General features: G+C 43.7%; 1 protein-coding gene and 1 long non-coding RNA gene across 10 annotated transcripts in view; one reads left to right on the top strand and one right to left on the bottom strand.

Moving 5' to 3' along the window:
• LOC121884855 (BAH and coiled-coil domain-containing protein 1) overlaps window positions 1–12,101 on the top strand; it is an 83,443-nt gene that overhangs the window by 47,759 nt on the left and 23,583 nt on the right. For all 8 annotated transcript variants that reach the window (XM_042393903.1, XM_042393904.1, XM_042393905.1 and 5 more), the window contains 2 exons: window positions 8,896–9,021; window positions 9,247–11,547. In XM_042393903.1, the coding sequence (XP_042249837.1) occupies window positions 8,896–9,021; window positions 9,247–11,547 (2,427 nt within the window). The remainder of the gene's footprint in view (window positions 1–8,895; window positions 9,022–9,246; window positions 11,548–12,101) is intronic.
• LOC121884857 overlaps window positions 8,918–12,101 on the bottom strand; it is a 61,406-nt gene continuing 58,222 nt past the window's right edge. Inside the window, exons 3-4 of one of the 2 annotated variants that reach the window (XR_006092416.1) lie at window positions 9,199–9,349; window positions 8,918–9,004 (exon numbers count right to left, since the gene is read on the bottom strand). This is a non-coding gene — a long non-coding RNA (uncharacterized LOC121884857). Of the gene's footprint in view, window positions 9,005–9,198; window positions 9,412–12,101 lie in introns of those variants that run through there. The other variant, XR_006092417.1, reaches the window with a different exon arrangement.

Below are 12,101 nucleotides of genomic sequence, written 5' to 3'. Positions count from 1 at the left end.
AATCTTGCGGTATTCGATTCACGTCAGCAGGAATGTCACTCAAGGCTCTCTGAAGCGGCGCTCGCAAATAAAAAAGTTGCAGTGATTGCAGAGCTTTCAGCTGGTGTCTCCATCACAGCTTAATAGGGTGGTTCCCACCTAACGCTCAGCATTACAAAAACCTGACTAAACACACACACATGCTTCTCACATTTCTGCTTAGATACAGCCAGGAAGTCAGACAAGGATAAAGCACAGAGATTAATCTGTTGGGGATGACAGATAAATGTAAAAATCTATCCAGTACCACCCACTTATATATTATTGCGGCGTCTGCTTTTCCTGTGACTTTACTTCTGTCACTTTTAGATTTACATTTTCATAATCTTTCCCTAATTACACGATGTGATGGCCACCCAATGCCATCAAGTGATCCGCAGTCTTTGAAGTTGACGGACTCTTGTTATTTCAGCCCTCTTGCATTTATTTACTTATTTTCTAAGAATAGCCCAGCTGTTAGTCCATGGGGGGATGCTGGTGGGGAGTATTTGTTATTTGTGGTCACTGATCAGCGGCGCCCCAGTTGCATGATGTGTGGCTGAGGCTGATTGGGTGTGCTGCAGCTGAGATTCTCTCCGTTGCCGAGTATGTGAAGCCATTGGATGCCTCGCAGACACCCCCCCCCCCCCGCCATCTCGCTCTCATGCCCTGGCCACCAGGGGTTGAGTCAGTGGACAGCTGCTACAGTGGTGAGAATAGGTGAAACTCTAGACTTCTTCAAATAAACATGGAAACAGGAGGAACAGCTTTGAATGAGATGTTAGCTCTAACATCAGCACAATCAGACATCTTTTTCCCCTCAAAACTCAATTTGTGAGCATCAGTGTTTCTTTTACCTTATAGTTTTAGGGTTTCATTGTCAAAGATTCTCTTCTTTTGGAAAAGTAGAATAATATTAATAAGAGTGATGATGATAATGCCAAGCCTAATAAAAGTAATGGAGGTGATTATGACTGGGATTATTACTCAGTTGGCAATGGAGGCCATTATCTCTATTGCAGTTTAATTGCATATAACGCACTAAGAGCATGATTGAATCCAGACTGTTCATCAACCACATTCAGCTGTTCCCTCCTCAAGATAATTGCATATTGTCTTTTTCCTGTTTTGCATAAAAAGCAAGTCATCAAAATGAGCGGCACAATTACCCAGACTCTCGCCTCCTCTCTCCGGGTGTCAGCAGAACCCCACCAGCAGCAGAGCAGGCACTGACTTGTGCGTGTGTGTTGGTGCATTAGTGTGTCTCTTGTAACCTTAAAGATATTCTCTGGATTTTTAAATTTTTTTTTCGCCACTGTGTTTTTTTTTTTTAAGTGGTTGCTTGAATGCAAATTCAAGCATACCGGCTAAAATTTGTATTCAAAGATTATTGTATGACCCTCATGTCTCAGGCATATATACCTGTCATGGTGCAGGATGTCTTTGTCTCTACTGTTTTTCTGACATATTTTACAGAGATTAAAGAGCTAAAAGGCATTGAGCAATACATAACAATGATCTCATTAGCCACTTACTAACCAGTCACTTGCTGTGGATAAACACTTTCCTAGTGGACTGTAAGTGTATGCAGCAGGTTGAATCATAGGCATATTTAACACAGATTATTTTTATTTCATTTTTACCTTTTATTAGGTAAGTCAATTAAGAACAAATTCTTCTTTCCTACACAATGTTTGCAGGCTGTTGGAATGGGAAGTCTGCACAATCATGTCTAAATGACTTATTTTAATAATAATAAATAATAAATGTTTAGAAATGTTTCATCTTAATTTTTGTTGGGTCTACGACAAAAAACACAATGATAGATAAACAGTACATATGGCTTTGATTTGAGAAAAATGCAATTCCTGGATCTGAACTTGAATTAGCACCAAAACCTAATCACAAGATCCTTGGCTGAACCTTACTCTAAATTTAATAGAGATGTCTGACAAAATCTCCAAATATTCTACTGACTAACAGAAAAACAAACAAGCCTGAAAACATAACCTCCTTGGTGTAGATAAAAATATGAAAAATAGGCAATGAAATTGTGCATTACCACCAACATCTGATAAATGAATAGTTTTGACAAACTTATTTTTTCTCATTCATATATCTTTCTGTTTCTGCTATTACTACTAACCTACACCATAAAATGTGACTTGATTCTTGAGTCTTAATGTTAACTGATTGCAATCGCTGGACTGTTGTACACAAACCTTGGATCAAATTACTATTTTATGCTCATGCAGTTGTTCTTAAACAGAACTTAAAAGATATTATGTCAGATATCAACCATTCTGTCACTCTGTGGGGAAGACTGGAAGATACTGATATTAGGTATCAGTATCCACTAAGCTATCAGAGCTATTTCTCCTAAATGTCACTCTTATTACTAGAAGACATTGAGGAAGACCTTAACCGCTGGAACTTAACAATTTCTTTAATAGGAAGAAAAGCAGCAGTAAAAATGACCATACTACCACAAATAATGTCAATAAAATAATGTTTTTCAATGACACCCCTTGACCGTAAATAAATACACCCCAATATGGCACAATCCAGACTTTCAAATTAAATATAAACCAATAATATTTAGCACATGGAAACAAACTATATTACACATCTGGGACATTTATTTGAGGATGGCTCACTGATACCACATGAAGTGCTTAAAAAGAGGTATGATATCAATGGTAACCTTTCACGAAAAAAACCCTCTCAAAAAACTACAAGATTCTGTTAAAAACTGATGACAACCTAACCATTGCGACCCAAAAACTGGGATAAAGACCTAGCTGTTAAATCGATATTAACTATTGGAAAAAAATCTGCAATAACACTTTTTCAACGTCCTCAAACACTAAAATACAACTCGTTGAGTATAAAATCCTGCACAGAGTACACTTCGCTCAACAGAAAATGTTCAGAATGGGATTCACAGACAACAACATTTGAACACACCGCACACTGAACACCACAGACGACTACTATCATGCCACCTGGCTCTGCCCACCCATTCAAACATTCTGGACAACTGTTACTCAGAAATTATCCTCCATTCTGGGTTGCAGCATTCCAGTCTCCCCATCCGTATGTCTCTTGGGAGAACTCTCCTCAGTTGAACCGCCACTCAGCAATGAACAGCCAACTTGGATCGCCCTAACAATCGCAAAGAAAACCATTCTACTCAACTGGAAAAATAGACACAACCTCTCAGCATCCCAGTGGCTTAACCTACCATCTATTGGGTATTGTCTAGTTCTTGTCATATTTTCTCACTTTATGTCTCAACCTCTGTTCTGTGTTTATACACTAAAAAAAAAAAAAAAAAGATAGTATGTCTATGGTAACACCTGTATTGTCTTATTGGTTACTGATATACAAAATAAGTCATCACATAGTTTGATGTGACAGACAGCTGGCTAAGCAGAAGTACTTTGACCATGTCTGTAAAAAACAAGCTGACAATCATACACCAACCCACACTGTAAATGAACTGTCATTTTCAAATTTATCCAATTAGGAAAGAGTTTCCACAGCTCACTTTCTGGGGTGTGAAGGCCAAGTCAGAGAGAAAAATATGTTTTCAGCTAAAATGTCCACACTAATCTCCATGCTAATGCAGACTGTTTAGAGAAAGTCAGTCATGCATACAAACCACATTTCTATTGAAGCATGAGAAATAGCTGAGTGACAAGTTAAGCAAACCTATAAATAAAATCACCTCATAATACTGGTGGTATGGTCCTTTGGATCAAGATAATGTTGGAAGAGGGAGTCAGTGAATGTGGTAGAGAAAAGTCTTGTATTGACTTTAAGATGCAGCAAGATGACTTAAAGGTCACATATTATACTCCTTTTCAACAAGTTAATATAGGTCTCTGAGGTCCCTAAAACATGTCTTTGAAGTTTTTTTACTGAAAATACCACTGAGATTATGCATACTAGCATGCATCTATACCCCTCTGTTTCTGTCCTGTTCTGGATGGGCTGTTTCTGTGTCTATGCAAATGACCTGCTATCCTCACGTCCCACTCTAGAACTGGCTGTTGCTTTCCAGCCGTGATACAATGCAAGATTATATGACCGCAAGAGGAGAGATTGAGGGCTGTTGACAGTATTGATATTCATACTGGAACTGCAATGGTAGCGTCAATAATACTAGTATTACAGTAACGCTAAGTGTATCTGTGGACCAGAGTGGACGTATTAGCCTCGGCTTGATTTAACATACAATGCCATAACAGGCCACTACAGCTCTGAGCAAGTTAGCTTACTGTGTGCTAATCAAAGTTACACAATGTTGTCAAGCAAAGGAATTCCTGCAGTTTGACCATTTCTTTTTCACACGTTTCACCGTTACCTTCACAGCATGTCTATCATTTACATAACATTACAGCAGCAACACACACATACCGGTGAGGATCATGGTGCAAAACGGGCTAATGTGTAACAACAAAGCTAGCTAAGCTAGCGCTGCAGTTCAAAGTTTCACAAAAAGCAACATGAAAAAACAGTTACCACCATTCAACCTACTACTGTCATCATTTTTGTTGGCTTCAAATGAGGCTTAATGTTCACACAGTTTCTCTTGACTGTCCCTCAACAACATTAGTCAAAAATTGCTAGCCATATTAGCCAGACAACATGCTAACGCCAAGTTCAACAGGCTTACCTTGCTAAATAAACAGTAAAATAGCATAAAACATGGCAAAACTTACAGCTTCCAAGTTTGAGGTTGGGCCACAGACAGCTAGTATCGATCCATCACACACACATAAAACAATTTTCCAGTCGTTGTGGGGACATTTCCATCAAAAATATAGTGAATCCAATGGGTCTTCACCTCCTCAGATTATGAGAGAATAGACTGTTGTGTTGGTTCTTGCAACAAACAACAGAACTTTGATTCTGTTCAAAATTTGATTAAGCAGGTTTCAGCGGGTGGGGATCATCAGCCTGCTGGGGGGAGATCTATGTTCAACAGATCCCTGACGTCATAAAGGGAGCCAAATTTAAAGTGTTTTTGCACACACATTTACTGAAAGATGAAACAGGAGAAAAAGAGAGAGGATGGTCTTTTCTCTCTAGACATACTGTGGACACATATTTATGTTGAAAAGACATGAAAAAGTGCATTTTGCATAATATGAGACCTTTAATTAGAAGAGCACCAGTCCAACCTGAAATAATGGAAAACCACGTGGAAGACATGAAGGATATATGGAATTTATTTTTGTTTCATGTATTAATTTGAGGAATGTTACAGCCTCCTCATCGGTCCACACAGATCTGACATTTTTGTCTGCCACCATTTTTCTTCTCTAAAGCAGAGCAGAAGCTTGAAGGATGTTTAAGTCACATGCTTCATGTACATCATGATTTATCCACTGTTTCCATTGCACTTTGTCACATTTTTTTAATAAATACACCAACTTTTCAATGTCAGACAAGTGTAAAAACGTTTTTTTGTGATATTTTCAATTTTTTTAAAATTTCCATCATTTCCACTCAGGTTTTCTTATGCACAAATTGAAAATGTGCATAAAAACACACAGAAGGAGAATGAGTAGTGGCTGTATGTGATTGTGGGTGCAAGACGGGGGGGAAAAAAAAAAAGCAAAGAGGGTACTGATGCAGAGTACTGACTGGTAAAATAAATGTAATGTAAAATGTTTTTTATAACACCTGGTAAAATGGATTAGGCCCACTGAGCTTTTGAAAGATTTATTTTCATGTTTGGAACAGTTTGAGTAAACCCCACTGAATCAGCTGAGTAGAAAAATTAAAAAGGGGGAAAAAAAGGAAGAAAAAAAAACTGTGGGCTCCTGACAGGCCTGAGGCCAACTGGCTGCGATCCAAATGACTTCTTACATTATGCCAAAAACAATCGCAGCCTCCTATCTCTGTCCACACATATAGACACACATGCATGCACACACACAATTGCCTCCATACACCTGTCTAATCCACTTCTGTTTGATACGCCTTTCCAAGCCTATCTTCAGTTGTCCATCTTTCCTTCTGTGAGCAGTTGCTAGCTTTTCCTTTTGTGGGATTTAAGCTGCACCCCCACCTCTCCTCTCTTCCATACTCCTGCCTCTTTCATTCTCCCCCTCTCTCTCTTTCTCTTGTGCCAGCCTGCATCCCTTCCTTTCAATTAGTCAAACCTGAAGAGATCCACCACAGTACTGCCCCTCCTCCGCCAAACATTTCTCATCTCTTCTCCTCTTCTCCTCCCTTTCTGTGTCTTGATGGTTCTGTCACTTTTTCTCAATTAGCGGACCTGACAGGCAGCTCAGCCTGCTCCTCCTCTCCTCTTGGTCTTCCTCTGCCATGCTCTCTCTCTCTGTCCCTCCATCTCTCAAGCTCTGAAATGTTGCAGCAATTTTCCCAGAGTCAAAATACAATTAGGCATTTATGTTATTTTGCCTTATAGCAAAACTGAAAAAAAACGTAGTCCTTCATCAGTAATTATATGGGCTCGTTTCTTCAGAGCAGGTATAAGAGGAGTGGATAGGAATGGAAAGAGGATGGCTCTTTGCTTGAGAGAAACGACACACTGTCGTCTGCCTCTAATTCAGCAGGCTTAATTCTCCTCTGCCTCTAGGTGCTGTTCTATATCCAGCCCCCTTCTTTGTCCTCCCTGTCGGCCTGCTTCTCTCAACCCACCACGCCGTGAGAAATACCTTCAGAACTTCTGGAAATCCCTCCCTGGGATGCAGCTCTGTTTGTTCTGCCTCTTGCCCCTGCTCTGCCCGTGGAAAGCAGGGCATGCGCTGTGAACTCCCCTCCGTCATTCACTTGCCGATGCTGACATGTTTATGTGTGTGTGGAGGGAGAGAAAGAGAGCGAGGCTGCTGTGCAGTCAGCAGACTGCACTAAGACCCTGCTCACGTCGCCTGCAGCAGCAGCAGAAGCAGCAGCAGAAGCAGCAGCTTCCCTTGTCCTGGCCAGATTAATGGCTGAATGGGCTCCGCCGTGCCCAGCAGTCCCCCTCTTGCCGCCCCAATGGAGGGCATGCTGAAACTGAGCGGGCTGGCATTATCGGGCACAGCCAGACCACGCTGTGAAAAGGGATTACGCCGTCAATCGTCACGCTCACAAACAACATGCTGCCGCAGAAAAAAAGCCCCTCTCCCAGCTTGGATAAAGACTGCCAAACAGCTCTCTGCATTTCTCCCTCCCAAAATCTGAGAAAAACGTCTTGCTTAAACAAAAGATCCCCCCTCCTCCCACTGTAGATGAATTGGCATAAATGTGTGTGCTTATTAATCATGACAGCAAAGGCAGAGGCAGAGACAAAAGGGAAGAGAGAGAAATGAGTAAGAGAGGTAGAAAAATAGGTGAAAAGAAAAAAAAGAGAGAAAGTGAGGGTATGTAATTATCACCCCATTGCCCTCCTCAGAAAGCAGCACCTCCTGTGTTATTGCAGGGCTGTTTGCCCTCTCTGTGCATTTCATTAATTAAGATGGGAGGATACGGAGGCCGCTCTGAGGCGAGGTCATTAAGCCCACCACAACACTCCTCCCTCCCCAGAGCCGGCTCACAGCACCGGTCCCATTGTTCTACCAGCAGAAAGTGAGACATTCAACACTCGGAGCTGCTGTAAAAACCACGGCACTGCATAAACACACACACACATACACACACAGCCAAATGAACTGCATCTGTGCTTTCCGGGATCAGGTCGTACGCTTGCCAACACAAATACGTCTGTCTTTCATTTAGCTTGTACAGCCATGTTTTCCTCTCTTTCTCCCCCTCCTCCTTCCTTCACTCCGCCTATGAGTTGTGTTTGGAAGTGAGGCTGGAGGGTGAGACAGGTGCAAAAGCAAGGAAAAGGAGATGTGAAGCACCTGGACTTCTTTAGATGACTCAGAGGTCACTGAAATGCTTGTATGTGGTGCTGGTGGAAAGTAGTAGATCTGTCTGTCTTAATCACGGTTACAAGGATTAAAAAAGAAGCACAAACACAAAATTACACTACATATCTCTGTCTCTTCTCTTTATGTTTTTATGTTCCTCCTTCTCTTTCCCTCCCTCCCTGAAATTGGTTCACTCATGGTGGCAGTGCAAAGAGTTAAGTTTTCTTTTCCTTATTTCTGTACCTTGTGCGTCACAAGTATCACATCATATCATTAAATCTTTCTTGCAATGGTGTGAAATAATTCATTAATAATACAAGATAGGTAGAAAGATAGGTCCAGTCAATTCACATAGATTTGTTTAGATGTTATATTTACCGAATGCAGTGGAAGTGGGTTGTCATAGTGATGCTCTTTCTTTGTCCTAATATTGTGATGGGCTTTCATCTCTATCCATGTTTTCTCTCTCCTCCACCTTCAAAGTCCTTTGTGTTTTTGAATGTCCCGTTGCAAAATGAGTTTTGTGTTTGGTTGTGGTATAATGTCCTCCAGATGGGTTTGATGTAATAAGCCCAGGTGTGCTGGCTTACAGGCCCAACATCCAATTGACCTTTTACCCCCGAAGTAGGTCAGTAAAGGTCAGCCGCCCAGCTCTCTTGTCATTGTAAACACAAGCTTCAAATCTGTCCTTATCACTCCATTCAGATGGAGAAAGGTGCCACTGCCAGTTCTGAGAGGGAGATAAAGAGAGAGCCATATGTTTCACAGACACATTTCATACATTACGGCAATCCCCAAGACTGAGCGTGTCTTGTATTGTTTGCATTCTAAACTCAGGCAGGAAAGGCAAACATGACAGGCAGAGCCAGTACTTATTTGCGTATGAACACCACCAGCTGCATTGGACCTGAAGGATTATGCTGGGTTAGTCTGGATAAGTGCATCTTGGTGGTTATTGCCCTGTCTCAATTATCTCTTTCCCTCTCCGTGCTATCCATTTCAGCTGCTCCAGGGTATCCTCGATTCTCAGGGAGTCTGGCCCACACTTTCCTACCCATGAGCCACTTGGATCACCATGCCAACAGTGGAGTTCTCTATGGGCAACACCGTTTCTATGACACCCAAAAAGGTGAGGCACAAGATGATTAAAATTTAATCAGACAGAAATAAGACCATTTAAATCCAATTTATACAATATAGTATGGTGTAATTTGATTTGGGATATTGATATAAGGATGCCTGGGGATACTATCATGAGAGCTGAATAATCTAATTCATTCTGTCATTGTCATTGCCTTTTCCTTACTTGAGTAATGCATTTGTCTTTACTGGCCTGCCTTCCTTCCTCTCTTAGAGAACTTCTATCTTCGAGGTCTCCCGTCCCAGCCACCTCTCATCTCAGCCAATCACAGTCTGCCACCGATGTCCAGGGCAGGTTCAGGACACTCTCAGGGGTCCTGCAGCAGAGATAGAGATCCTGGGGTAGCAGCAGGTCTACATAAGGGTCTTAAAGAGGGGTCTGTGGAGAGAGGAGTAGTACCTGTCAAGGACAAGGAGAGGTCCAGTAGCAAACAGGAGGCAAAGGAGAGACAGCAGCAGCAACAGCACCACAGTCACCAGCCACCCCAGCCCACACACCATCACCATTCCCACTCCCATCAGCAGCACCCACACTATCCACAGCATCCACTGCCCCTGGAGGAGGTCAACAGTCGGGCACTGGAGAGGCATAAGGCATCACTCACAATGGAGTACAGCAAGGAACACCCTCAGAGTATGGGCAAGCCCCTCAGTGCCTGCTTACACAATGGCAAGATGCAAAATGGAGATGCAGGAACTGGAGCAGGGGCTAAGGCCTCCATGTCCAGCTGTGGAGGGGAGGGCACAACCCTTGGGACTATGGGAGGTGGGGGGAGCGGCCAGGGCAGACATATGGGGTCCAGTGGCAGTAGTCGCTGTACCAAAGAGGGGGTAAGTGGGGAGATGAGGATCAGTGAACAACCCTCAGACTGTCTGGAAAGGGGTCAGGCACCACTCCACCACTCTCTGTCCTACTCTGTACCCCCACCCTTACATATGGGTTCTGCTGCTGGAGGGGCACACCCCCACCCGCATCCTCATGCTCATCCCCATACACATCCTCACCCAGGGGGCTTCCACTGCCTTCAACTCCATCCCAGCCACCCACACCACCCACATCATTCCCATCATACACACCACCACCCAGACTTCTTCTGTCCGCCCCCTCCTGCACCTCTAGCCAATCCTGCCTCACATGAGAGGGGGCCAGCCAATGCGGGGCGAGAACCTAAAGTCACAGGGCCTACATTTGTGCCATCTGTGGCAGACCTGGGGGACAAATCCAGCGGGCCATTCCAGCTTGGTAACCCTGACTGCCAGGGTGTGGGCGGTGGAGGGGGAGGCGGCAATACAAAGGACAAAGTAATAGAAAAGAGTGGAGGTGGTGGACACCATAGTAGTTGGCACAGAAAGCAGCAACAACAGCAACAGCAGCACCCATACAGAAAGACAGAGAAGGCTCCAGAATGGATGCAGTCCCACCACCAACACATTCAGCCCTCACAGCTTCCTCAACCTCCCCAACAACAGCCTCCACATCCCCAACAGCAGCACCAGGTTGTACGATCACGCAGTGCTGAGTGTATCAACAGTGGTGTGGACATGGATGTGTTCAGACCCTCACTACCCCAGGGACCCAAGACTGGACACTCTGTTCCTCATTCTGTCAACACTTCTCCTTACAGAGACTGTTCCCATCCAGGACCCCCACCTAACTCCTCCCCACTTGGAAGTAAAAGCATGGGTCAACATAGTGGGGCTGGAACAGCCCATGGCCCTGGACCTGGAGGTAGCTGCTCCTTACAGAGAGATGGACAAAAGGTAGCCAGGATTCGCCACCAGCAGCATGGCCGACCTGGCCCAGATGCTGCTTCTCCAGCTGAGCTGAACCAGGCAACTAATCAGGAGATGAAAAGAAAGATGGACATGTCCACTTATGGTTACAGTAACAGCAGTGGGCAGCAGCACCACCACCAGCAGCCCCCAGTGCCACCTTGGGCCATGAGGCCACCCCACCACATGTCACAACCAGAGGAGGAGCAGAGGAAGTCCTACATGGAGTTAGGGGCCACTGGTGGGCAACATTCTCAGCAGCAGCAACAGCAGCAGCCGGGAATTAACCTGCCTCCTCCTCAGCCTCCCCCTGCACCTCCCCTCAGTCAGCAACAGCAGCAGCCTCAGCAGCAATCTGAGCCCCAGGGCCCAACTCAGGGGGAGAGCAGTGCCATGAAAAGCTTACTGAAGTACAGCAACCAGCAACAGCCACTGCTCCTCTCCCAAAAAAGCCCCTTTGGGGGACTGGGAAGCCTCAAATCAGGTCCTGCTGGGGGGAGCTGTGCCCTACAGGGTAATAAACAGACTCTACCTTCCAGGAAGGGCCCAGCCAATGACAACGAGCGCCCTGATTATAATGGGCGGGGCCGGGATATTGGGGAAGCAGGTCATGGGGAAAGTGAGGTGCGGCAGCCACCAGTGGGAATTGCAGTGGCGGTGGCCAGACAAAGGGAGCCGACTTGTCGTTCATCAGACAGTCATCCCAACAGCCGACAAGGCAGGGTACATCCCTCTGTGAAAGGTAAGCAGTCTAGGTCAGTGCCTCATAAACAGAGGTGAAGGGAACAGAGACAGTTTTTTTGTTTTTTTTTCTTATCTGTGACCCACTGATGACCTAGCTGTGAAAAAAAGAAACCAGAAAAAGCATATAGCTGAAAAAGCCCGAAACATATTGGTGTCACTGAGAATTTTTTGAGACAAACCTTTATTTTTGGTGAATGCATTAAGGGTTTTGTATGGTATGTAATACTCACTGTTGTTTTACTAAAATAGATTTAAATATAATTTGCTCTACAGTAGTCCCAAACCATGGCTATCCACTTTAAGTGAGTTGTATAATATTTAGCTTTCTTCTTACCCATAAGCAAAGATCTGTAAATTTCACAGAAATTAACACTTTAATTTAAATAGGAATAGCAATTAACATTACATAAATATTACTGAGCTTGGCTCCAAACCCATGTTGTTCCTTTGTTTGGTTTTAAACAAACATAAAAACACAGTCTTGCTTTTCATTAAATTTACCAGCCTTTACCAAAAATAATTCTTTAGCACTACTATTTTCAAACATGGCAA

This window comes from Thunnus maccoyii, chromosome 18 (genome assembly GCF_910596095.1).
Source record: "Thunnus maccoyii chromosome 18, fThuMac1.1, whole genome shotgun sequence".
Lineage (NCBI taxonomy): Eukaryota > Metazoa > Chordata > Actinopteri > Scombriformes > Scombridae > Thunnus > Thunnus maccoyii.
This window is presented reverse-complemented; position numbering and strand designations above follow the sequence as displayed.